Raw genomic sequence first — 23920 nt, forward strand, 5'->3', positions numbered from 1 at the left:
AAGAAATAGTTGATTTGTAGAATAGTAGCAGCTACTGCATGGGATTGATGCAAACTTTAATCTGAACCAGTTCCAAAGGGATTTAAGCAGTGAATTTATATTATTACACTGTAATTCTCATCATGAAGCTGTGTCAGAGTATAACATGGCAGTTTATCTCTCCCCTTCAGCCATATCCTCTCAAAGTGGCCCCTCATCTGTGCTCTAAGAACACCTTTCAGAGGGTCTCCGAGGGAGCTTCTCCCCTGTTTTCCAGGAAATGGGAGATTTGGGCAGGTACCTGTGGCACAGCACAGGTATGGACTGGGTACAGTTATTTGTTGGCTACAGATCTCAAAGAAACACCAGGAATTTCAACTCATATCACTTACTCTTTGGGGAGGGACATTTTTGGAGAGGCAAATGTCCCCTCCTGTGTTCCTTGGAAGAGGTGGAAGCAGTGTTGGAGCTCAGGTGTGTGTGTCCTTCTTACTTCATGATCTTAACTGGGAGCGTGTTTGGTGCTGCACTTAAAGGTTATTAAAGATAATAGCATCTTGTGCGATTGGGCAATGTTTAATTATAGAGTTCAGCTCCAAGGATATGGAAGGACTGTGTTTAACATCTTTCCTGGCATCTGAGTGTGCTCATCCCATCCCACCAGAAATAACTCCGTGGTTTAACTGTTTCATCAGTACTTGGCTTAACAGAAAAGTCTGAACACAGGTAACTGTAGGTTGTTTAGAGGTGTCTTGGTTTTTCCAATAAAACGAGGTTTGGGCAACTAAAGATTGTTTCTTATGTTGTTAACTCTGTTGTCATCTGAACTCTCCAAGGTTAGTGGGAGTAGTGATGATCTGGACATTGCAACAGGCACAGGAGATCTCATTCCACTGCCAGTGTTACACAGGTGTTGTGAAGGTGTAAAGGCAGATAATCCTCATGCTGACCTATCTTACAACATGAGTGAAGGAAAGGGGAGAAAAAAGAACCCTACTTAAAGTTGCAAGACAAGTTGGTGCAATCCTCTTTTGATCTTCCTCACTATATAGACAAGAGCCTACTTTCCATCTGTTTCTTCCGTTCATTTTCCTTTACATCTTTCTTCCACAATTCCTCTAGTGCACATACACATATATTAAGTTCTGCCCTTCATTTATTCTTTTGTCATTGTTTCCATTTCACTTTCCCTGTGTTTCATTCCTGTATCTTTCTTATTTAGACCAAGTGGAGGATCCAGCTGGCCGTAGCAGCCATGTAGGACCCTTCAGGAACCTGATGGTAAGTGCACGTGTGTACTTATACTCAGGCTTCCACCAGGTTCTGTGTTCTGAGGCATTTCTCATCTCCTGAAGGTTTCTGTTGCTTCCTGACCTCTGAAACTGTGACAGAACTCAGGGACAGACGTTGGGCTGCTCCCTGATATCCTTTATGTCAGAATAGTAGGTTGTGGTTTTCGCAGAAGATCTGCAGGAAGGAAACGATGCAAATCTTTCAGGTTTACATGAGTTAAAAAGCACTTTGAGATCTTACAGGGGAAAGTTTCAACAGGTGCTAAATCTCTTCAGAAGTTCCTGAACTCCAGATACTCAAAGCTGGGAGAGCATATCAGTGAACTGTCACTTTACTCTTACTTTATTCTTAAATTCTCTTCCTGGGCATCTACTTTTGAACATTCAGGGCCGGGAAATGATGCATCTGGGACAGTCATTGCTGTGCTTGAAAGAAAGCACCTCCCTAGAACAAACTGAAAACCTTAAAGGAAAACACCAGCAATGGGATGGTGTCTCTGGTTGCTGTGTGTCAGGAGTTGGTGTGACACATCTGAAATGCTGTACATACAAAGCAGTTCTGCTCACTGTTCAGAGCAAGGGCACGTTTGGTGCTTGGTGAGTCTTCTTTTCAAAGATTGAAGAACTCGAACCATCTCCAGCTGTGTCACAGAGCAGGTTGCATCTCTTTTTAGGAGTGTGGCAGGAAAATGATCTTCACAAGTAACTCAGTTTTTGTGGTGCAGATCCTGCTATTGTAGTGATTTCCCAGATTATAATTGGATTTGGGGTACTCTGAATTGTATATTCTATAAATGGATGACACTCTGAAACACTCGTGCAGGCTTTAGCACTTGGGATTTCTGTTGCTCCCTCTACACACTTTACCTCACCCTTGAAAGATATTTCCAGTGCTGTTAAAAGAAAGAATTAATTTGGTCTTGGTTTGAAGGCTTGGGGCAGTAACCTGTTGTTATGCTGAGATTCAGTGCTGCTGTGGAATTAGGTGAGTTGTCCAGTGGCTTCATCTGTGATACCACCTTATGCTGCACCACGTGTAAAATAGTGTCTCTAAGCGTGACCAGGGTTGGCAGATGAGAGGGGCTGTGCACCAATCTTTGCCTCCTTATTTCCTATCTCACTTGTGGAGACAAAGTGAGAAGTTTGTCATTTAAGTCAAGGTATTTATGTTGGTCTTCAGGTGATAAGTGGTCTGCAAAAAATTTGACAGCTCTTGGGGTTCTAGCAATGAAATGGGATTTGTTGTATCACTCAGAAGGTGTGTTGTGATGCGTGTTTGATTCCTTAGGAATGTTTTGTGATGTTACATTTACACCCATTTCCCTAGAAGTGGGACTGTTTGATTGTGTTATTGAACATTCCCAGAGCGATTTCAGGTGACTTGGCAGATATTTGTGGAAGCTTATTTGAAATCCTTTATACTCAGATCATGGTTCTATTTATGAACATTTGAGGTGCTGATAATAAAAAATGATGTTCAAGTGGGACATTCATTAGCCTGTCAGGTAAAGATGCACTTAAACTCCTTGTGCCTGTGTGAACACCCAACTGTGTGCTGAATCTTCTGAAACTTGTAGGTGTTTTATATAAAATCAAAGTTAAATATGGCATTGTCCATATAATCCTGGTTCATTGTAGCAGGTTAGACACGAGTATTGTTCCAATATTTGAGGATATTCAGGGATAACTGTTAGTTCACCTTAGGGAGGATGCCTGTGTATGTTCCAGAGGTGACAGAAATTCATCCTGAGTGACTGTTGTCAGTTCATGAGACTAAAAACTGTCAAATTGCACTAAGAAAATAAACCAAGGTTTATTACCTACATAAAACTGAAACACCCTGGAATTTGGAAGGTGGCCTGTGAAATCTGAGCTCCTTGAGCGGAAATACAGATAATTATTTAGATAGAATGTTCAAATCAAAACAAGTGTTTCCTGTCTCTGAGCTGCTGTCTCGGGGAGTGTACTTGGGACTTCTCTGTTTGAACAGAGGAACGTGTTTCTTTAAAGGCATTTCAGTTTCTTGGCTCAAGATGTGAAAAATATTTGAGGGGTAAAAAGGAGGAACTTGCTGACAGGATTGTGACTTGGAAGAATGTGCTTCTAAATAGGAAATGGGTTTAGGGCTGTGATGGACACTTGGGATCAGAGGGAAGGGGCAGTGTGTTATAAAATAGCATTTTGTGTGTTGGAGGAGGCACAGGAGGAATTCTGATTGCTCTTTCTGGAAAGGTCTCGTTCCCAGCAGTTGTGTGTAGAAATGGGAATTTCAGAGGAGATACAGAGTTTTATGTCTTTGTGTGGAGAGTATGGGCTGAGCAGTGAATTCAACCTCAAGACAGTATTATTTGTTATTACACTCTCCTAATCATAATTTCCGTATATTATAGGGACAAATCTGTAAAATTAGTGGAAAAAATCATCAGTACTTTGTAGTGCAGTGGGAAATGAAGTTTTCAACATGTTTACATCTTGCACCACTGGTCAGCTCTTTGCATAATGCCCTTTTGTGTTCATTATCCTCTGCCACTAATACTGGCTGCTTCATTTTGCTAACAGAGTGTTAGCAAACTTGTTCGTGTCAGTGGGCACAACAAAATACCTTCATATTTTGCTGTTACCCAGTTCCATCTAATTTGGTTTTACTGCCTTTACCTTGTTGGCCAAGCTCATGGTGCTTTGAGTCTTCTCAGATGTTATTGCTTTGTTGCTTTTATTATTCAGAATGTTTATACATCTCCAATGACTTCGATGGGTTTCTGTTTCTTCCAATTAACATTAAGGAGTAATAATATATGAAGAAATTTTCTGTTTTCTGTGTATTTCTGTGAGATACATGAATTTAATGGCCATAATAAGGTATTGGGTAACTTCATGATGTCAGCTGGTTAACCCTGGACAGGACATTTCTCCTCTAGTTTGTTCTTGCTTTGAAAGTGAGGAAAGTAATTTGGAGTCTGAGGTTTTTAGAAACTCATTGTTATCTTTGATTACGATTTCTTCTGGGCTCTTGAGGCTGCTTTGCCTCAGTGCTGTCTGTTCTACTCATCTGTCATTTGTATTCCTCAGGAAAGCAGGTTCTCTACAGGAGTGTGTCACATCCAAAGCTGGGGCTTTAACTCAAATATGACAAGTTAAGAGTTGTTGAATGGGAATAATAAGTCTTGGGATTTTTCCTCCCCAGGAAAGAAGAAGACTCAGGAAGGTAAAAACAAGGGAAAGAAGGCAGCAGATACAAAACAGAAAAAGACTGATTTGGATTCTTCTTCTGCAGATATGAAGGATTCTAAAGAGGGTGAGTTCTTAGGTATCTTATTTTTTTGCTTCTATATCATTTTGGATCAAAATGTCATGTTTAGTTCTTTAGCAGGTTATGTTAGTGCAACCAAGTGAACATGTTTATATTGTTTGCCTGAATGGTTTTATAAGTTAGGAGCTGGGGTATTAAAAGCACGTCACAGAAGTACAAATCTGACCACAGGAAAAACTTATGTACTGCAAAATTTGGACATGAACCTGAACTCCTTAGAAGAGACAAGAGCAGAGCAGAGTCTTTATTCTAAAATACTGAGTCATTATTTATTGCTAGTTAACAGTGTCAAGGGGGAAAAAACACCATATTAATTCTTTTAACCCATAACTCCTCCATGCCTTCACTCTGTGGTCCCTTCTGCTTGCACAACACGTGCACCTCTGTTCTGATTTAGGAAGATGGAGAAGCAAGGTGCAGCACACTCTGGAGAGTTTGGTAAAAATATCCCACGCTTTCCTTGTGTTTCAGGTCATAAAGAGGAAGATGAAACGCCTTCTGTTTCTGCTGTGCTGTCCCTGGAACAAACAGCTGTGATTCAGGAAATGGTAAATCAAGATGTGCTTCCAAAGTTGATGATCCCCAGTCCGACCAATGAACCACAAGTGGTAACTGAAGACAAACAAGGAGAAGCAATAAACTGTGCGTCAGATGATTTAGATGACGATGAAGAGGAGGAGGATGAAGAAGAGGAAGATGAGGAGGAGATGGAAGACGCCAATATGCCTAAAGAAAATGCTGAAATGCCTTTGATGTGCGAAGAAAAGTTGGACTCTCTGGAAGAACAAAAGAGCACGTCGGAGGAGTCGCCGGAAAACTCTCCAAAGAAAAAGCTGGTGGTGAAAATCCCAAAAGCAAGAGGTGAATCCAACGGTGACGTTCAGGAAACGTTCATGTTTCCCTGTCAGCACTGTGAGAGGAAGTTCACAACAAAGCAAGGGCTCGAGCGCCACATGCACATCCACATATCCACCCTCAACCACGCCTTCAAGTGCCGGTACTGCGGGAAGGCCTTCGGCACCCAGATTAACCGGCGAAGGCACGAGCGACGCCACGAGGCTGGGCCCAGACGGAAACCTTTCCTAACCCTGACGTCATCACAACACCTGGATAACGTTGCTGATAACCAGGTAATTGTGGATGACGGTCTTAAAGACGACCCGAACGTTCCCGGCCTCGTGCAAGACTCCGTTGTCTTGGATTCTGAGAAAGCTTCCCAAGAAACCTCCAACTCGACGTTCGCTGAGGAGAACAAGGAGCCCAAAGAATTGCACCCGTGCAAATACTGCAAGAAGGTGTTTGGAACTCACACCAACATGAGGAGGCACCAGCGCAGGGTTCACGAGCGGCATCTTATTCCCAAAGGGGTGAGGAGAAAAGGATTCTTCACCGAGGAGCCGCCGCTTCCCACGGAGCCGGCCCCCGCAGTGCAGAGTGTGTACATAGCCAGCACTGAGATCGAGGAGGAGGGGGAAGTAGATGATGTCTATATTATGGATATTTCCAGCAATATCTCTGAGAATTTAAATTATTACATTGATGGGAAAATCCAGTCCAACAGCAGCACGAGCAATTGCGATGTGATTCAGATGGAGTCCAACTCTGCAGACCTGTATGGGTTGAATTGCATCATCAGTCCGGTCACGGTGGAAATTTCCTCCAATATAAAGGTTACGCAAGCACATGTGAGTGAACCTCCTAAGGAACCCTCTAGCAGTGGGAGCAACGAATCCAAAAAGAGAAGAACTGCCAGCCCTCCTCTTGTACCAAAAATAAAAACTGAAATAGAGCCAGAACCTATAACTCCTACAAGTTCTTTAAATCTTCCTCTTAGCATTTCAACAGAAGGCTTATCTTTTCATAAAGAAAAAGGGGTTTATTTGTCATCAAAATTAAAGCAGCTTCTTCAGACCCAGGACAGTAAGACGATAACTCCATCAAATGAAATCCCTAAACTAGGACCTTCTGTTACATCATCACCTATTTTGCCTCCAGTATCCAGCAGGTTTAAAAGAAGGACCAGCTCTCCTCCCAGTTCTCCACAGCACAGTCCGGTGCTTCGAGACTTTGTCAAATCAGCTGAGGGAAAAACTGTGTGGAACGATAATATCCGGAGCTCAAAAATGCCAAAGTTAGAAAGCCACAGCAGCAGCTCACCTGCTTGGAGCGTGACTGGAAGGGAGGACAAAGAGACTCTGAGCCCTCACTGCTTTGAAGAATACAAAATATCAAAAGACTGGACAGCAGCTCCAACATTTGGCAACGTGTGCAACCAGCAGCCACTGGATTTATCCAGCGGTGTGAAACAAAGGTCTGACGTCAAAAGTAAGACTCAGGTCCCCTGGGAGTCCGTTTTAGACTTGAGCGTGCATAAGAAGCCCTGCAGCGACGCCGAAGCTCGGGAATGCAAAGAAAATTCCACTCAGCCAACGTGTAGTGGTGTTAAGAAGAAGAAACCAACCACGTGCATGCTACAGAAGGTGCTGCTGAACGAGTACAACGGGACGGAGGCGGCCCCGGACGGCGCGCCGGGGTGAACAGCAGTGCCAGCCCCGGCAAAGCCCCGGAGCCTCAGGCAGAGCCCGACGTGGATCCCGGGCTCTCGGCATCCTCTCCCAGTGACGCTCAGCCCCTCAATTCCTCCGCCTCCCCTGTGCCACAGGCACCCGCTGTACCCCCCGTGTGCCAGCTGCCCCCCTTGTTAACCCCCACTAACCCCCCGTCCCCGCCGCCCTGCCCGCCCGTGCTAACAGTCGCTACATCGCCTCCTCCCCTGCTCCCAACCATGCCCTTACCCATTCCAGATGTCTCTGCCAGTGCCACTAACACCTCCTCCTGTCCATCACCGCTCTCCAACACTACTACCCAGTCCCCGCTACCGGTTCTTTCACCTACGGTTTCTCCTTCTCCATCCCCTGTTCCTTCTGTTGAACCTCTTATTTCTGCTGCCTCACCCGGCCCTCCTACACTCTCATCCTCCTCTTCCTCCTCCTCTTCCTCCTCTTTCTCCTCCTCCTCGTCTTCATCATCTCCATCTCCGCCTCCTCTTTCAGTAGTTTCTTCTGTTGTTTCCTCTGCTGATAATCTTGAAAGTTCTCTCCCAATAATAAAACAGGAAGAAGCTGAAAACGAGCAGCAGAAAGCAAGAGAAGATCCTCACACTTCCAGTGACTCGGGAGTGGTGCAGGAAACCTTCAATAAGAGCTTTGTGTGCAATGTCTGCGAATCCCCTTTTCTTTCCATTAAAGACCTAACGAAGCATTTGTCTGTTCATGCTGAAGAATGGCCCTTCAAATGTGAATTCTGTGTCCAGCTTTTCCGGGATAAAACAGACTTGTCGGAACATCGCTTTCTGCTCCACGGAGTGGGGAATATCTTTGTTTGCTCCGTCTGTAAAAAGGAATTCGCTTTTTTGTGCAATTTGCAGCAGCATCAGCGGGATCTCCATCCAGACAAAGAGTGCACGCACCATGAGTTTGAAAGTGGGACTTTGAGACCCCAGAATTTTACTGATCCCAGTAAAGCCAACGCGGAGCACATGCAGAGCCTACCAGAAGATTCCCTGGAACCTTCTAAAGAGGAGGAAGATGAAGATCTAAATGATTCCTCTGAAGAGCTTTATACCACGATAAAAATAATGGCTTCTGGCGTGAAATCTAAAGATCCAGATGTTCGTATGGGCCTCAATCAACACTACCCGAGCTTTAAACCACCTCCCTTTCAGTATCACCACCGCAATCCCATGGGCATCGGAGTTACTGCCACGAACTTCACTACCCACAATATTCCTCAGACTTTTACTACTGCCATTCGATGCACAAAATGTGGGAAAAGTGTGGATAACATGCCTGAGTTACACAAACACATACTGGCCTGTGCCTCTGCCAGTGATAAAAAGAGATACACACCTAAAAAAAATCCAGTGCCCCTCAAACAGACAGTGCAGCCTAAGAATGGCATGGTGGTTATAGCTGGGCCTGGGAAGAACGCCTTCAGACGAATGGGTCAGCCTAAAAGACTCAATTTCAACGTTGAGATTAGCAAAATGTCCTCCAACAAACTAAAAATAAGTGCATTGAAAAAGAAAAACCAGCTTGTCCAGAAAGCTATCCTGCAGAAAAAGAAATCTGCCCAGCAGAAGGCGGAGATGAAAAATAATCCATCCGAGTCGGACCCTCACATCTGCCCCTACTGCAGCAGGGAGTTCACCTACGTCGGCAGTTTGAACAAGCACGCCTCATACAGCTGTCCCAAAAAACCCATCTCTCCCTCCTCTAAAAAGAATTCTTCCAAAAAGAGTGCGAGCTCCTCCCCTGCGAGCAGCGACAAGGGCGGCAACCAGCGCAGGCGAACGGCGGACGCGGAAATCAAGATGCAGAGCACTCAGCCCCACCTGGGCAAGACCCGAGCACGGACCTCGGGGCCGGCCCAGCTCCAGCTCCCCTCGGCCTCCTTCAAGTCCAAACAGAGCGTGAAATTTGTCCCTTCCATGCGCTCCAAAAAGCCAAACTCCTCTTCGTCCCTGAGGAACTCTAGCCCTGTGAGAGTGTCTAAAATGTCCCACGTGGATGGGAAAAAAACTAAGGTGGTCACTAAGAACAGCTCCTCCGGAATGCCCAGCAAAGCGTCCCGCAAATTGCACGTCAGAATACAAAGGAATAATAAAGCTGTTCTGCCGAGTAAATCCGCTGTGGCAAGTAAGAAAAAGGCAGACAGGTTCAGTGTAAAGTCTAGAGAGAGGATTGGGGGACCCATCACACGGAGCCTGCAGCAGGCAGCGAACGCAGAGGCAGCAGAAAACAAAAGAGATGAAAGCAGTACAAAGCAAGAGCTAAAAGACTTCAGGTAAGCATTTCATTTGAAGTTGAAACAACCCCAGGAACACGTTGCTTGTTGGTTTGCCAATTCTCTTGGTCTTTTTTTTTTTTATTTTTTTTTTCCTTTTTTTTCTTTTGGAGTTTCTCATGCTTGAATAAAAAAGAAAAGAGAAAAGTCGCATTTCCTGAAACGTGGTTGAGCAGCTCACCGATGCCGAGGTCTGATGTACATACTTGATGCATTTTGTCATGTTGTCATGAAATTTATACACGGTTTGTATAGAGAATGTCTTTAATTATAAACTGAATTGAAAACTCTGGGGGAAAAAAATAGAAATGTCAATACCTGAGTGCAAATAAACTTTGTTGTTAAACTCAATGTTATTGGAGACACTGACCTTGTATTTGGTATCTGAGGTGGCCCAGAACCATCCTAGATTTATTCACTGAGCTCAAAATCATGACTGCATTCTTTACTCACTGAAGTAACTTGCTTTGGTTTGTAATAAAAAGCATTCTCTGCATATATATACAAGTATATATATAAAAGAAACAAACCATGACCAAATACTTCAGAAATGTATGTGCATACGGATTGAATCAGATCATTAAATACTTAATATAAGGGAAATAGACGTGTAAGAAAATTTACATGACCGTGTAAATTTGTTAGAAGTATCATGCTTTTATGTTTCACTATAAAATTTTATAATTAAAGTTCTATTTCTTTTTTGAGAAGAAGCATTTTAATCACAAGAAAGGGTAATACTTCAATAAATAAATAAATAAAATCTTAATCTACGTGCCTGAGTCCCGACTTACGTCTTCATGTAGTCTCTCCAATCAACAGTATATTTTACACAGTGTTTCTAAGCTCTGTTGCTTTGCTCCTGCCCTGTTATCCTTGGAAACAGGTGTCTGATTATCCAAGGCACTTTCCCAAAGCTCACCGGTGATTTGGGTTTGGTGATTGCAGCGCTGGCCGTGATTAAACACCAGGTTTAGGTTTGAGGGGAGGATGTTTTTATCGAAGTCATGGCTAAGTGGAGGAGGGGGAGGAACTGGCAGCCTGTGTCAGAACAAGTGTTCCCTGAGCAGGATCTGCTGAGTGTCAAAATCCCAACTGTTCACAGCTTGTGTGTCTTACGGTGGAGGCTCTGAGGTGGAAATGGTGAGGAAATGCTTTGCAAAGTCAAGGTTCCCTAGAGCAGAATTATTCCCAAGGGCTAGAGGGGAATTTGACTTAAAATAGTCCATACCCAAATTAGGATGTGTGGAAGGAAAAAAAGATGTTATTGGAACTTGGAGACTAATGGTGTAAAAAATGCCTTTTAGGAACAAGAAATGTCTCCCAAGCCTGTTCTCTCGGGACACAAACATCTCCCTGTTAATTCTCATCAGCTGCTTCTCCCAGTGTTATGTGTGAAACTGCATTTAAATGATGCCAGAACAGATCAGAGTAAGAAGCCAAAATGACACATCTTTGCATCCAAATGAATCATTTGACCTCAGGCAAAATTACGAAGCACTTGAAAATCAGTGCATATGGGAATTGTTCTGTAGGATTGGGGGGAGAAATACCAATTGACCAGGGGTAAGATTTCCTTGGCTGGCTCAAATTCCATTACTTTACAGTCTTTATCCGATTAGTCAGTAGTTTGACTAGGAAATTATTTTTGTTGCTGAAATAACTTTCATAAATTTGGATTGTCTATTAAACTTTTTATATCAAATATGAAGAATTTTTTTGCCTTCATACACTAATGTCAGCACAGTTTAACTTTGATTCTACTCTATGTAGGCACTGTTGGGTTTTGGGGTTTTTTTCCCCCAGGAAATCTCAATATTTTTCCAAGACCTCCTTCATGTAATACTTGTTTTCCACCTTTCTTTTTTTCTGTGTAAACATACTCCGTTCACAAATTGTTTTGTCATTTATATCCAGTTTTTATTTTTTTGTTTATTTTTATTTTCTAGGAACCTCCTGTAAAAAAACCAAACAAAACAAACCAAACAAAAGTCCCTTACTGCCATGGTAGAGCTGTTGCTCCTCTTAGGATAAGCACTACGCCAAGGGATGGGAAATCCAAGCTTGTGAAACCCGCAGGAACTGACTCACAATCCCAAAATTCCCTTCAGGCTTCTTGCCTAACGCTCAGTGCCAGGCCTAGATTTCCTTCTTTCGTGCCTGCCACGCACGGGATGATTCAGATTAAAGAGAAAGGAATACTGCTTAAAAACAATTACACCCCGCAGGAAATCATCCAGAGGAATAGTGGGATTAACTAAACCAAGGCTTGTGCTCTGCTGTTTGCTCAGCTCCTGGTTTCGTGCAAACCTCCGTGGAGTTCCTTGGCTGCTCGGCAAAGCAGGTTCCTGCAGCGTGTCCGGAACTCAGTGTAGATTCAGGGACAACAATTGCTGCACTCACAAGTATTTTTGTCATGTATTAAATCTCTTAAAAAGCCTTTTGTCTCAATGAATCAGTAGAGGCCAACCCAGCACGGCAGAATTCCCTTTTCTTCCCACCTTCTCCTCGCTTCCTGACTCTTTTAGGTGTCCAGCATACAATGGGAGGAAAAAAGAAAACAAAAAAACAAACAAAAAAAAAGCCTGAATTGGATGGTTTATGAATTTTCCAACTTCGTATTTACACATGCAAATAAAACTTTATATAGCAACAGTGACTTTCTAAAGAGCAGATATTTAATGGATGCAGTGTATCTTTTTATGGATCAGAAGGCCAGAGCAGGGCTGCAGACCTGCATATTTTGGAAGTTCAATCTGTAATTCCTCTGAAAGGTTGTGACACCTCTAATAACTTAAGACAGCAGATGGGTCTGTTGTTCCTAACAGCTTTTTATGGCAATGCCGTTTGTCACGTGTTCACAGAGCTTTCAAGATTAATGACGGAATGGATGGAAAGTGACTTAGTTTCTTTATACAGCCACCCCTTATATTTTTGTTCTCGACTTAAAAAGTAATCTACCTCTTAAAAAAATTTGTAGTTTAATACTTGTTTGGTGACTTTGTGCCACTTTCACTTTCACTATCATTCCCATTTTGTTACATTTCTGTTATGGGGACTTTATGTTGAAATATTGTATAAAGCATTTGTAGCAAGTTTAAAAAAAAATAAAATATTTAAAATTATTTAAATTGTTTTGGACACTTCAATTGTACTATATGTGATTTGCATTTTACATTAATTTCATTTTGTTTTCATTTTGGGTTGTTAATCTTGGAGCATGTTCCTGTATTAAAGTTTGCTGTTAGCTATATTGTTTCTTCTACTGGAGAGTGATATAAAGACTATTCTAATGAAAACATTAAAATTACAATTTGACATAAAAGTGGGGTTGTCCTTGCTTTTGAACACTGTAGCCTTGCTGAAGGGGCTGTAAATGCAGGTAAGCAACTGCAGAGGGATTTTCCTCCTCCATCCGTCCATCCTGTAAATTCCAGCTGTAGTTCCAAGTCTGTGGTGGTGCAAGCACTTAATGACCAACTAGATGGAACCATCATGGCACATTTTCTATAACCAATAAGTGAACTTTTTAAGAACTCGTGGGAAACTTGCCTTTTGTGTGGAAAGCAGGAAAAATGAACCCATGTACATCTAGGAGGAATTAAGTGTTCTTGCATCCTCCAGTTGGCTGTGCCCAGTTCACTGAAGTGAATTTATACCAATTTGCCACTTCTGACTTAGCCTTAGGATTTTGCTTTTTAATTGCGGACACAGTTAATAAATTGAAAGTATTTAAATAAAACTTGCACGCACCATTTCAACTTGGGATATTATAGTGTTTTTCTGATACTACAGTGTTCTATTTTTATATGCTTTAAACTTGTGAAATAGTTTAATAAAAAAAAAATGCGTATAAAGACTTCTTGGCTCTGAGAATTTTGGAATGTTTGGTTCCACCACCCAGATAAGTGTTCTGCCTCCTGCAGTGGAGCTGGAAGTGCCTGTGCCCCACACGAGGGTGGGATGGAATGATGTGACACGGATGAGGCTGAGAGTGTTACCCATGGGCACTCCTAACCCGCAGTATTTTATGTAGCTGTCTATTCAAAGTAATGCTTCTGTTTAGGATTCTCTGGTAAGAACTCCCAGGTGGTTTTTCTCATGTGCTGGGTCATTCCTTGAACGTGAGTTCTCTCTCTGTAACAAAGTTTTCCGTGGATTTGAGCTGCTGGGAAGGAAGATGTGGTGCAGTGATGCAGAGGCTCCAGCGTTGTTCATGGAGTGGTTTTGCACCCACACTGCGGTTCAGGAGTTGCACCACGAGGGAAGAGTTGAACCTTTAGTCTGCAGCAGTAGTTCCATCGATGGTAGGAAGCCACAGCGAAGCCTTTTTAATCTTTATTAGGTTTTACTCAATTTACCTAAGTGAAAACAGGCTTTTGCATACCCATATTTGTATCTGGATATTTTGTAAGAATTAAGAACACACACACAGATTTAAAACCCCAGGTAGTTTTGAGATTACTGAGGGCAGGAGATAAACTTCAGTAGCTGTTTCACATCTTCTGTTGCTCACAAATGAAATGCCAGTTGATGTTTGGTCTTTGCAGTCTCAGTATTTTGGTCACCTTGTAAGGATTTATTGGCCATGAATAGCAGTGAGCTGATCATAAATAAAGCAGCTCGTTCCTTAATATTGTGGCAGAAATGCTGTTGCCACTGTCTTTACTGTGATAGTAAGTCCTGTTGTGTACCGAGGATGTGCCACCCAGATGTTCACCCTCATTTGCACCCACCAGTTCACCAGGGAGGAGATGTCAGCTCCAAAATGAGAGCAGATCCTCAGGGAGCTTCATTCCTCAGTAGGTGACTCATGGCAGATACAAACATCCAGCTTTCATAGTTACTGTTGCATCTCATCTGCATAATTGAATTTCCCTGGCTTTTATAGCTGCCTCTTTATGATCTGAAGCAACAATAAAGCTGTGATGTTGCCCACGAAGCGCTGACACGTCTTGAAACACATCCAAAGAGGCAATGAAAACAATTAAACTTGTCCTGTTTACAGAGACCAACTGACACGCTGGGAGAGATCAAATGAGTGTCAGTTTGATGAAAACAGCCATGCTGGAGTTGGGGTGGAGACAGGAGATCTGACACGTTGTGTTAATTTTTGTTTGTTTTCCTTTAGCCAGTTTGCTAGAAGGTGTTAAAGCAGCTTGTGGCTGGGACTGTGAGCTGGGCTCAGTCCTGCCTGTTCGGGGCAGTGCAGGTGATGCAGCCAGAGCCCTCCTGCTCTGCCAGCTCCTCCCTGTGCGACCTGCCCCAGGGGGTTTAGGATGGGGTGATTCTGGTTCTCTGGTCTGTCAGCATTTTGTATTGCAGGACTGTTATTTAAAATCCTGGTGCAGTTCCTGACGATTTTCTTTCCAAATGCAAGTAGGAATGGCACTTGCTCCATTTGCTGTGGTTTGCGACTTCATTTCCCAAATTAGGATCCAATTCCATATTTCACTGGAGTCAAGTTCAGCCAAAGAGCTGAATTGCAGCAGCAAACCTGTGTCAGACAAACAGCTTGTGAATGACCCTAAAAACAGGAGACTTTCCATACTAATTCTGCCTTTTATTTACCAAGTGTGGGATCTGTGTGAGTCACATGAACACTTCTGTTCAGGATGAAAAGCAGCTAAAGAATAGATTTTGAGCAACAAGTGCATGCTGGTTTGGATCTGAGCTCTTGTGGTAAGTGAATGATGAGAGAGAGGGGAAATTCCACATCTGTTTAATTAAACAGGTGAAGAACAGCAGCTCTCTGATGGAAGAGGGGATGTGTAGGACCTTGCAGTATTTTTTGAAAGAGTGGGATGGTAGGAAAATAAATCTTATTTCAGAGGAAGATGCAAATAAAACACTAAGAAAGGCATGATATATTAAGTGTACAGTTAATGGTCCACTGTACACACTAAACGAGAGCAAAAAATTAATGTTATTAAAGAGGGACCTTTTTCTCATATGCATGAAGGAGTTACTGTCATTTCTTAAAGATTTGTTTGGGATTTTTCTTTGCAATTTAAGTGATGTCTTAGAGGTGTTTTTTCGAGTGAAATGAATACCAAGGTAGCACTGACTGGAGCAGCTGATGCTGCTTTGTGCCCATCACTCACATCCACACCCAGAGGTGTAAATGCAAGTAGATGGATAGAGTGGGAATGGGTGTAAAGTTTCCAGTGTCTAACGGGATTTCTGGCAGAACAGAGGAGCAGGAGGTCCTGGAGTCCTGTGCTGCCTCTGGACCACAATCTCCAGCCACCACCTACTCCTAACCCTGTTCCTTAGTTCAGAGGGAGCTTTGCTGCCACTGAGTCACCTCTGAGTGCTGCTTCTCACTCACACTTCATCGCTTTCCCTTCTCATTTTGCTGCTCCTGCACCTTTAATCCTCTTAGCAAGTCTCCAAAAATGCTTTTGGTAGAGCATGCATTGGACAAAGAGCATGGAAACACTGCTTGCTTTTTTTGATTATTTTTTTTTTCCAGATACAAAGCAGTAAAATTGAAACTCAAAGGGAAGCTTGAGCAGGCGTCAGGTTGGAGGGAGGCTTTTTCTTAGGAGATGGGTAGCTGCTTGATTTTCCTAATTTGTTCAAAGCTCCAGTGGTTTGTGGAACACGGTGTAGCAATCAGCAACATGCACTTTGTTTGTGTATGTATCACTCTGTTTTAATTTTTGAAGACTTTTATTTTTCACAAGCCAAACAGGGTCTCTGAGTCATGGTTTGGATGACAGTGCTCCCAGAAACTGCCAAAGGGTTGTGAGAAACAGCTTTGATTGTTCAGTGGGTGATGTTTCAGAAGCACAGGCTCAGCTCTCAGCCTGGGTGGTGCAAGGTGCTGTGGGACAGCAGGTGAGCAGCAAAACTGAGACTTGCACCGCTCAGAATGCCCTGAGCCAGTCAAAAAGAGGAAAAATCTTATATCTGGGCTTATTCCAGCAAAGCCTTCCTTGATTCCAGCTGAGGGAGCTGGGAGGGCTCAGCCTGGAGAAAAGGGGGCTCAGGAGGGACCTTCTGGCTCTGCAACTCCCTGACAGGAGGGGGGAGCTGGGGGATCAGGCTCTGCTCCCAGGGAACAGGGCCAGGAGGAGAAGACACAGCCTGAAGCTGTGCCAGGGGCTGCCCAGGGAGGTTTGGAGTCCCCATCCCTGCAGGTGTCCAAGGAAGGACTGTTCGTGGCACTCAGTGCTCTGGGCTGGGGGACGAGGTGGGACTCGATGATCTTGGAGGACATTTCCAGCCTTAATGACTCTGTGATTTCCTCTGCAGTTCAGGCAGTGCTGCTCAGCAGAGATAAATGCCTGTGGTGAATTAAATGCAAGGACTTTTTCAGGGGAGGGACTTTGTTGGGAACACAGAGGATGTGCTGCCCACTGAGGGCATCTGAAGGCTCATTCCCGTGTCCAGACCGTGTGTGAACAGCACTCATTCACATCCCAGCTGTGTGATGGTGGAACTTACGGAGTGTTTCATTTAGGTACTGAGATCCCTGCTCAACATTTCGGTGTGGAAGGAGGTAGAAGGATGATAAATAATGAATTCTTCCATCACTGAGCTGCTTTAGAGAATTTCACACTCAAACTCTGCTGTCACTGGAGTTTGGAGTTGTTTTCTCCATTCGTTGTGGCAAATGCTCTCACTCTAAAGCACATTTTGTTCCGTGGTTTCTTTTTTTATGTCATGAGATGTGCAGGACAGAGGGGTCATCCTAGTGCTGCTGCCCTTCAGCAATCATTTTGAACTCCTTTGGAGTCACCATTTCTGTCTAAAGCTAAATAAAACCAACTAGAGTGTTCCCTGGGTGTGATGAAAGTGCTCTCGTTCTGGTATGGATGTGATTCAGCACATACCAACTTTTTACCAAATTGGATTCCCTGACAGGGTAGAAGATGGGTTTGAGTACTGCTATTTTTAATCCAACATTCTTCACCTTTTGGCTCACACAATGCCCTGTGCTGCTTTAAAAGGGCAGGAAGATAAATTGCTGTCATGATACTGTTCATCTAAATTTATAGACCCAGGCCAGGATTTCTTAAAGTGACTGATAATCTCTTTGAGTACCTTCAAGGAGACTGATTTTTCTGGAGGAGCTCAGGAGAATTCTTCCACAGAGGAATCCTCAGTGCTGGGTTCCTTCCAAGTGGCTGCTTTAGATCACTGGTTGCTTTCAAAAATGGAGTTATATTTAAGTAATATGGGTACTGATACATCAATTTTAGAGTCCCCTGGATGAGTTGTGGGCATGGTGTGAGATTCCTCCTTGCTTTTGGTTTGGTGTTCATCCCCAGAGCTCCTGGTGCTCTGGAGCAGGATTTTGCTGGGAGTGGAACTAAGTCAGCAACGAAAAAAACTTGAACTCTCAGAGCACATGCAGGAAACAAAGCAATTTTGGAGTTCTTGTGGGGGAGCAATGCTGCTTTAAAGGCATGAATCTCTTTGAAGCGCTGTGGTTGGAGGTGCTGTTAGGGTGTCTTCTTGGAAGCTGAGAATGCAAAGGATCTCAGTAACAGGTTTTTCCAGTTTAGATTCATGAAAGGCCTGACCATAAAAATCATCATATTCATGTTATGTCCTTCAGCACTACGTGATGGAAAGATAAAATCCTGACTTGCTGCAGCTCTTTCATGAATAAACACAAGTAAGTCTCCAAACATCCACACTACAGCACATTAAGATCCTTTTTGCTCTCTGCTGTCCCCAGTTTTTATACACAGGAGCAGGACTCTCCCATAGAAAAGGGAGCCATCCCCCTCAATGAAATTCTGTCCACAAACCTTTTTGTCTTGCCAAATATTTTGTTTCACTAAAACAAGACAAAAATCTGTTCGCTGGTGGTTGATGTTTTTAACGTTTTTCCAAGCCCTTGTTTTGTGTATTTAATTTCCCATTAAGCAATATGTTAGTGCCAGAGAGAACATGCCAGTCAGGGCAGCAGCACGATGGTTTAAACCTCACTGAGAGCAGAAAGCCCAGAAATGGCATTTCCCCCTCCACCTCAAACCCCTCCCATTTGCCTTCTGACCTGTGAAATCGCTCAGCCTAATTCTGCAAAGCCAAGAATTTAGGCTTAAACATCCATATTTCTATGTGTGTTTTTTTTGTTGTTTGTTTGTTTGTTTTTTCCTAGGCAGTCAACGATTTGTGTCAGTTTAGATACTGTTTAACCCTTGACAGGATCTGTCTCTGCCGTGATGTAGATTAGGAGTGTAGAAGTATAAGCTGTGCACGAAAAAACCCACATCATTTGGGGTTGAACTGTGAACCTGAATGCCCTAATTTTTGTCACATGCAGCCCTGACTTTATTCCCTGGATTTCTTGGTGTGACCAGCGGCCACCTCAGCTCGCTCCCCTCTTCGTTCCCACAAATAACATGCCTTGTTTTTTTCTTGGGCGTTTCTAGAGGACCAAACTGGCAACCTGGCAGAGTGTTAATGGCACGAGTGTGGTACAGGACAAGGTAATTTGCATAAAAAATACCAAATGTATTTCGGGAATGTCTGAGGGAAGGGGGTGTGCCGGGATTTGGCATTTTTGCTGGCCTTGGAGTTCCTGTGTGCTGCTCATGGCAAGGCTCGGGGGCCTGGGAAGGGAATGAGAGTAGGAATTTGGTTTGGACAAGTACTTGAGTGTTCTGGAGAGACTTTAATCTGGTAACAGGGAAGCAGGTGGTGGGGAAACCTTTGTTCCCAGCTCTGCTCTGAGCTGCAGATTGTCGGGGCGACCTTGGCAAATCACTTTCCGTCTGACTCAGTTCTGGAACTGAAAAATGGGATTATGGTACTGACTCACACTGCAAAACGCTTTCAGATCCGAGGATGGAAGACTGGAAGAGCTGGGATTTAGTGTAGTTTCATTGTAGCAAGTCTCAGTGAATTTGGTGATTTATCTCTTTTAGTAAAGGTGTGCTCTCAGAGAGAGCTTTAGGCCCTGTCTATGTGTGAAAAAATAGCCTCATTTAACTTCTGGCTTAGCTTTAATTTATGGAGTAGCTGGTGCATCTACCAAACTATTCATCCTGATGTAAAAGTCCTTAGTTCACAGAGAAAACTTCCTGCCACCTAACATTTGGTTTCTGGGCCTTTTTGCTTTGCAAGCAGAGTGTGTTTTCTGATGTTATTCCTTTTTTTTTTTTTTTTTTTTTTGGCCAGGGCTGTTCCCAGCAGTGGTTTTGGCAGGGCTGGGGTAGCCTGTGCTGTGCTGTTGGTCAGGGCTGTGCTCAGGGCTGGGATGGGTTGGGGTGCAACCCTCGCCCCTTCCCGGGGGGAGCCCTCACTGCTCAAGGTGGCTGCGAATTGCTCCTCTTTGCCTGTCTCCAATTACCCCAGCGCTGAGATGGTGAAAGCAGGTGCAAAGTGACAGTGCTAAAAATACCCATTTCAATCCCTGTCCCTGACGCAGGGGAGGGGATTTCGGCTCCCCATCCCCCTCGGAGATGAGCTCGCCTTGCGCTCCCAGAGTTGGTCTGGATTCATCCAGGCATTCCTGCTTTCCTTTAAACAACCTCCTCAAATGAGAGTTATCAATCCCCTTCAGTGGGATGTTGGTACAGAGGAGGGCACTGATTCCTGATGGCTTTGGTGGAGCAGAATGGAAAGGCAGCAATAAGAGCTCCATAAAGAACTCAGTTTGACTTCCTATTTAGAAAAGCAATCCCTTTTTATCTTGTTCCTCTAATCCTCAAGTTCCCAAGAATAAAGCATGATCTCTTAGCTTTAAAGCTTGATGAAATTAGGGGTCAAAGGTCACAGAATCCCAGAATGGTTTGGGTTGGAAAGAACCTTAAAGTTCATCCATTCCCACCCCCTGCCATGGGCAGGGACACCTCCCACCAGCCCAGGTTGCTCCAAGCCCCATCCAACCTGGCCTTGGACACTTCCAGGGATCCAGGGGCATCCACAGCTTCTCTGGGCAACCTGTGCCAGGGCCTGCCCACCCTCACAGGGAGGAATTCCTTCCTAATATCTGATTGAGATGTGCATTTGAAAATTCAGGGTGGATTTTCCCCAATAATTTTGTCTCTTTGGATTTTAGGCTTTTTAAATATTTTTTTTTTCCTTGAGGTTTCTCACAGGATCCAGGCACTGCCTCGTTGCCTGCACTAAAATATGGATGTTATTGATTATAGAAGATCTTTTACAAATGATAATTAATATTTTGACAGAAAGCATTACTTACATGGAAACGTTTTAAACAGAAAGGGACTAAAATTTCTCCCTTCTAGTTATAGTAAAGAACTGGAGCCAAACAAACTGAACTTATTTTGGATATTCTGCTGTTTCCCTTGGTAACAGTCCTTATATGGGACAACAAAAATCTGGCTTTTGTTGACCTCCCCATTACCACTTTCTGGTTCTTCCACACTGAATCCTTTAGGATTGAATTCACAAAGGGCTGGAGAGGCTGATTTACCCAGAACAATAACAAAACTTTTGGCAGAGAGTTTTAACCACCGATTTTAATTGGGAAATAATTGAATTGCTCACTTTTCAAAATTTCTGTGGCTTTGGTTTTCTGTTGTAATGGAAAATTCTGCACTTCTTTATGTCTTACACTGTGTAAGCACAAACTAAGTGACATCTCCTTTAAAGGGTGTATACAGACCTCTAAAAATAACCTTGAGAAAAACCTGGCTTTTAACTTTATTTTAGACACGTTGCCATGTAAAAAAATTATATTTCAAGAGATGTTCCCTTGGAAGAACTTAAGTAGTTGGGGTCTGGTTGGAATTTGGAAGAATTTGCCTGGAGAAGGAAGGTGTGTAATTACCTGGGGGGGTGCACAGGTGTGAGGGGGAGCAGACAAGTATGTGCACGACAGGAAAAAATGCTGAATTTAAAAACAAATAGGGGATTTTTATCAATCTTTTAGTGTGAGGAAGTTTAGCTTGGCTTTCCATTTGAACTGAAATCGTGTGTTTAGAACAGGGTAGAAACCTTTCAGCTTCCTTTTGCTCTGAGTCACGTTGTCAGGCTTTTCTCCTTGAAATCACAGCTGACGGGGGTGTAAAATTAAAATTTCGCAGGTAAAATCTCTGGGTTTCGCTTTCACTTTGGGGATTCTTGGGGTTTAGTTTAAAATGTGAAGTGGAATAAGTTCTCTGCAGTAAAGGCACTGTAGTGACCTGCAGTGTCCTTGTCACCAGTGCAGTGGGGACAGAATTGTTCTGCAGACCCTGAGCTGGGCAGAAGTGACCAGATGTGGTGGCACTCTGGTGTGAAATAATTGCTTGTCCATAAATATGTATTTTAAAACCTGACATGGACTATCCTGAGAAAACAGACTCTTCTAGTTCTTGACGTAACTGGGGGTTTGTCCATCCCAGCTGGAGGGTCTGGGGATGTGTGTGGGGGGAAGGCTGGAGCTGCTTCCAGTTGACATTGTCTGTTCCCTGCATAAATAAACTCATGGAGAAAGTTCAGAATTAGGCAAAAAACCCCAAAAAAATCCCCTCCTGCCTTCAGAAGTGGCTCTTGGTGCTTCCAGTGTGGGTGGAATGTAGTTTTCTTTCCTCACAGCCGACTAAAGCCTCTGTAGGGCCCTAAAGCGTGTTTCTGATCCCTGTTGTGTGAGTTTTTTTCTGCCTCTCTGTGCAGTTACAGGCTCCGGGTGGCCTCTAGATGTCCCTCCTCCTCCTCGCATAACCCCAGCGCCAGGCAATGCAGGAAAGCCGGCTGCACCTCCTGCTCCAAGGAATAGAGAGCCCTCGGCACATCCCACCAAACCAGGTACACAGCAGCGCTGGGAGGATGCTCAGGGCTCACCTCTCTGTGTCCCCAAACCATTCCACTGTTCCTATGGGCAAGGAGTGGCAGAGCACTTTGCAGATGTGACACCTGCAGTGTCCTTGCTCTCGCAGCTGGTCACAAGGAACAAGCTCTTCTCTAGTCATGGGTGCTTCTGGATTAAAAGTGGGTTTTTAGCCTCGTGGAAAGTGTAAGGAGAGTTTTCTTTTGTTTATGATCTTTTAAGGCCTGAGGTGTTTCTCCTCTGGATCCTGGGGAGCTTGAAGATGGTTTGTAAGAACGGGGTTTATCCCCATCACAGAATTTGTATCCGGTCATAGTAGTGGGTCAAGTGCTTTGAGACCTGTCAGGCTGAGTATTCACTCTACTCAATTAAAAAAAGGATATCTGGCATGTGTGTTGTGCTTTCCTGCTTTGGTGGCCTGCCAGGAGCTCAAAGAGCAGCATTGCAATGCAAATTGCAGTGCTGTGATAACATGCAAAAACGTCAGTTGGGTTGTGAGATAAACTCTGTAATGAAGCTCTGCGGGCCGGGGGCAAATTAATGACCTGGCCCGGTGTATTGGTGAGGCTGAATCGATTTACTGTTGGTTTTAACAAGGCACTGGTTTCTGCTCCTTCATTTCCCCACCATTAACATGCAGATAATAATCTCCTTTATACTGATGTAAGAGCTAAGGAACACGGTACCTAACACGTGTAAAGCTGAAGGTGAGAATGGGTACCAGCAAAATCTTTCTTAAATGTGTTCCAAAAAAAAATAACATTTAGGGGGGAAAGTTAGTGAAGTGGTGAAGTTTACTGCCTCCTGAATAATGGGAGTGGTGGCTAATGAGATGTTAACACCCCTAACTGGCACAGACCATTCAGCTGTGGGAAAATTAAATCCTGGCCATCCCTTCCCTGCTCAGCACTTGCTGAATGACTTGTCCTGCTTCAGCTCCACGTGATGGGACAGGTACTGTGACTACTCATCTTAAAGCTGTCTCTGATTAAATGCAACTCTCTGTGTATTTTCAGGAACTTCTGACCGGAAAAGGAGAGGTGAAATAATCCCTCCAGCATTATCCTCCCCTGCCTTTGCTCGGATGAGGTGGGACAGACAACAGGGACAGCGGTTTCTTCTGCTGGAAGCACTCCAGTCATTTCATCCTTCCAAAGGAAAGAGCACAGAGCAGATCCTGCCTTTTCTGGAGAGTGGTGAACTGTGGGTGCTGGGAAGAGGGGGATCTCCAGGCAAAGTCCTTGTTTTCAGAGGGTGGGTGGGTCTGGGTGAGCCTCCTCTTCCTGGGAGGGCACAGAGGGGTTTGACATACTATGCAATTAAATCCTGAAAGGACTGCTACATCATTTTAGTTTCTACTTTGCATCCCAGCCGGTAAAGGACTGGGCACCCCACAAAAAAAAACACTGAAGGGAGTGGCAGGGTTTGGCTGAGGGTTCCACTTTTGAAGTCTGAGGACACCCCAGTCCCTTTGTACCATTGGCTTTAATGGGTGTGATGCTGTTGGCTTTGAAGTGCATCAGGACCCACGTTTTTTGGGAAGACCACCTGTTACATGACTAGCTGTGAATGCACTGACAGCCCAGTTTCATAAAGGGAATTATTGCATCCATTTCCCAAAAGCTGCAATTACTTTTGTTGCCAGTCAGGATTTATTTATTTATTTAGTGAGAGTAACAAACACAGGTGTTTCTGTGCACTATCAGGAAACACTTGTCCTTAACTACAGCAACATTTGTCCTTAAATACAACACT

General features: G+C 43.8%; 2 protein-coding genes across 2 annotated transcripts in view; both read left to right on the forward strand.

Moving 5' to 3' along the window:
- Positions 1 to 23370, forward strand: part of PRDM2 (PR/SET domain 2) — a 59510-nt gene extending 36140 nt beyond the window's left edge. Inside the window, 5 exon segments of the mRNA XM_050322547.1 lie at positions 4456 to 4566; positions 5053 to 7143; positions 7146 to 9426; positions 22012 to 22143; positions 23182 to 23370. Coding sequence (XP_050178504.1) covers positions 4456 to 4566; positions 5053 to 7143; positions 7146 to 9426; positions 22012 to 22114 — 4586 coding nt within the window. The 3' untranslated portion in view covers positions 22115 to 22143; positions 23182 to 23370.
- The window catches only part of TMEM51 (transmembrane protein 51), a 317126-nt gene that overhangs the window by 75349 nt on the left and 217857 nt on the right, over positions 1 to 23920 (forward strand). The gene's annotated exons all lie outside the window — the stretch shown is intronic.

This window comes from Myiozetetes cayanensis, unplaced genomic scaffold (assembly GCF_022539395.1).
Source record: "Myiozetetes cayanensis isolate MyiCay16 unplaced genomic scaffold, myiCay2020 scf28, whole genome shotgun sequence".
NCBI lineage: Eukaryota > Metazoa > Chordata > Aves > Passeriformes > Tyrannidae > Myiozetetes > Myiozetetes cayanensis.